Source organism: Parasteatoda tepidariorum, chromosome 4 (assembly GCF_043381705.1).
Source record: "Parasteatoda tepidariorum isolate YZ-2023 chromosome 4, CAS_Ptep_4.0, whole genome shotgun sequence".
In the NCBI taxonomy this organism is placed as follows: domain Eukaryota; kingdom Metazoa; phylum Arthropoda; class Arachnida; order Araneae; family Theridiidae; genus Parasteatoda; species Parasteatoda tepidariorum.
The window spans coordinates 99,481,797-99,485,487 of NC_092207.1; the positions used below are offsets into that span (position 1 = coordinate 99,481,797).

The 3,691-nt window shown below is 31.1% G+C and overlaps 1 protein-coding gene across 6 annotated transcripts in view; it reads right to left on the reverse strand.

Moving 5' to 3' along the window:
* Positions 1 to 1,736: 1,736 nt before the first annotated feature.
* LOC107451321 (regulator of G-protein signaling 20) overlaps positions 1,737 to 3,691 on the reverse strand; it is a 77,330-nt gene continuing 75,375 nt past the window's right edge. For all 6 annotated transcript variants that reach the window (XM_016067401.3, XM_071180249.1, XM_071180250.1 and 3 more), the window contains one exon: positions 1,737 to 2,531. In XM_016067401.3, coding sequence (XP_015922887.1) covers positions 2,322 to 2,531 — 210 coding nt within the window. In that variant the 3' untranslated portion in view covers positions 1,737 to 2,321. The remainder of the gene's footprint in view (positions 2,532 to 3,691) is intronic.

Here is a 3,691-nt window from a genome sequence, read left to right on the forward strand (position 1 = left end):
ATGCATATTTAAATAATTCAAAATATTTGTACTTAATGCGAGACAAAAGGTAATAAATTAATTGTCACAACGAAAAGGTGTACATTCTGAGAAATTATAAAATTAGAATAAATTATGGGTACATTATGACATAATAAATTTATTATTAAATGAAATTTTTGAATATTATCCGAAATTTTTTTGAATCGAAATCATTATTTATGTAATTACAGGAAATTAACTATTACTAGTATAATGTATCGAAATAAATTAAGTATCAGGCATAAATTATAAATTATAGTAAATCTCGTATTAAGTATATAAATTATTAAACGTTTATAAATAAGAGCAAAATATATATAAAAAAATAGATTTTTAATAAAATTAAAAATTTAAAGTGAAATTAATGTGTGTAATACTAGTTATTATTTTGCAATAAACAGTTATATTACTAGAGATAAATTACATTACGGAATGAGTTTTAAAATTGTTTTTTTTTTTTTTTTTTTTTTTTTTTTTTTTCCTCACACATCTAGATCTACAAAATTCTTAAACATCTGGCACTGAAAAAATCAGAAACTCTGGTCATTCAAAACTAGGATGAATACTTTTTGATTGTTTCAATCATTTAATATACAACCCAGAAAAAAAACTTTCTAAATCATTTAATTATATTAGTACATTATTAAGTGTTTATAGACTACAAAATGAATTAGTGTCATATCATTTGTAAGCAAAATTATGCAAATTTAATATTTCGTAGAAAAGTCTTTAAAAAAGAGCTTAAGTATTCAAACTAATAAACATAAACAATTAAAATTTTAAAGAAAACCACGAGCATCAAATGAACAGTAGACAGTTCCAACAACATACAACCATAATATATACAATACATCGCTTTCCAAAGTGATGCGAGAACTGAAAGTGACCGTTCCAGCCAACAGTGAATATATGTATAGTTTAAAAATACTTGCTCTCTTGCATCTAACAGAAAAAAGATTGTTAAAAAATAATTGAAATTTGTGACATATTCTTTTTTCTTGTAAGGATAGCACAATTTTCAAATTTGTTTCCCATATAGGTTATTCGTTTGCATCATACACCATATACTTAGTCTGGAAAAAAAGAATGTGCTACGCGGCCTGAGGCGGGTTAGTAATTCTATTCTTGCCCAAGAACTTTGAATACAGATTAAAGTTAGCATTGCTTCTTAGTGGGTAATATATATTCGAAATTCGCATTTTGTACATATCAGAAATATTTTTTTTAAAAAAAGAAAGAACTACGCCAATAGGCGAGTTTGGTCTGGCAATCGCGCCAGGCAGTTTATCTTGAAAGCTTTTACTATGGATCAGTAAGAACGCATATATGCACAGGCATTAATCCTTCAATCTAATTGGAGGAACGATTCTCTATCGGATTGGGTTACATGACGTCTTCTGAAATGAAAACTTCAAAGTAGTTTTGATGGGTCGATGCCTTTTCGATCTCAACTGATTGGTCAGTTGGAGAATAAATAAAATACATACGTGGAATGCAGTGTTAGTGGAATGTTTTCAACGTAGGAAGTAACATTTCTGATCATTTTAATTGCTAAGCTTTGTATGGAAATATCAGTATGTTTAAATCACTCATAAATTTAGCTGTGTTTGAAAGTAAATCCGCGTTTATTTATAGGCAATTCAAAATAGCTATTCTCTTTAAACTAGATGCCGTGTATGTATTAATTAATTGAATGGCTATTGTATGAAGATAGATTTTTCTTGAAAGACAATTTTTTACTTTGAGAATGCTTCTCAGAAGCTATTGCGCAGTCTTTTTTTTTCTTTCAGAATATATATTCCTTTGGCGAGAGGTTTACTGAGTGATTGCTTGCTAGTCGGAAGAAAAAAAAGAAAACTATAACGAAAAATGCTTTCGATATTATTTTGAGCAGAAAGGTGATGAAAAGAAGTTCTTGATGTATTATGATGTCGCACCCGTAAAGACTAGCTCGGATATGCTGCAGAAAATTTCTCTTTCAGTAGATAAGTTCGTTCTACATGAAGAAGAATAGATGAAGATAAACATATAAAATGTTAAATATCCTTAATATTTAACATTGAGACACGAGCGAATAATTTTTCCCCCCCGAAAGCTTACCAAACATCAAACAAGATCCATGCAGTGCTTTATGATGTGTATATATATGTGTGTGTGTCTGTACACATTGATACCTATCTATATACAGATGCATAGATAGATGTAAATAGATAGACGTCCTATAGCTGTACGCCTCTGAATGTCACGGGGACGTTCTACGGCGAAAAGTCTGCTTTGCAAAAGTAGCATAGTAGCCATGGTCATCCGACAGAGATGGATGTCTTGCGGGTGGGCGGAGTGGGGGGCGACAGCTGTGCCAACCGCCTATACATCGGGGAACACAAAAATCGAGGATAAGAGTCCCTGTGCATCAGGGTATAGATTTGGAACTGAGCTTCATCAAAGGTATCGGTAGTGGGTTGCTTCATGTTTTTGTTCACTATTTCTCTCACTTTTGAATCCAAACTGACCTAAAAAGAAGATTATAAAGCTTACTATATTAATAACGATATGTGAACTTAATTTCGCTAAAGCATACTAACAGATTTGTTTTGATTGACATGAATTTTAATTAAGAATCTAATATATAGTTGTAGTTCTTTATTGACTTCGTACTAAAACTGCACAGTGGAACATCCATGAGGATGATTCGAAAACAAGCCATTCCAATTTGGATCCTCAGCAGATAGAATGGCTTCCCCACTTTGGTAGAACGATGACCGGCGCGTGAAGGGGCACTTTACGATAGAATAGCTTAACAAAAACCGATACCGCTCACCGTCGGTCCCTACGCAGGCTGAGCAAAGGGGGGTCATCTACCGACTCACTGACCGCATCCAATGCCGCTTGACTTCGATGTTCTTATGAGAACAGCGTCCTTGTGATTAGTCTATTACGGGACTAAAAAGCTTACAATGTAGGAAAAAATGCTAAGTAGCATTGTAGTAATATATAATAAGAAGTATCAGCTATGGAGTGAAGAGAAACTTTAAAAAAAATGCTTGAATTTTTTTGCTGTATTGAATTTGGAACTGAGCAATTTTCATTCAATAATTTTATTGAATTTGATGATTTTTTGGCATTTTTAGAATTTTAACTATAATTTTAATAAATCAAATTTATTAAAAAAAGAATCAAATAATAATCCTCAAATAATAAACTCGAAATACTTTGAATAGAAAATTATACACGCATAAGCTACTTTTTGATTTATATAATTTTTTTTTTTTAGTTTTAATTAGCATTTATTCGACTATTCCTAAGTTCGAGCAATATTAAAATGCAGGGCTAAAGAGAATAGAAGGACTAGTTCACTCCGCTCTTAGAGCTGAAGCTACGATTTCCCTCCTCATGACGTCACTGTGTCCACAGATCTCGGAGATCGCTAGCAACGATATTATGATAACTTTGCATCTTTCTCTTTGTAAAAATAAGTTAGACATTTCCTGGTTATTAGCTTTCAAACTTTACGTAATTAACACTTTATTTCCGTTTATAAACATAGTTCAAAAAAACTTTCTTGGCCATTATATTAAAAAAATACCATTTTAAACTTATAAAAATATTTTACTAGTTGGCGAAAATGACACTATAAATACTTTATTTTAAAAAGTTCTGTTTTAACTTTAAT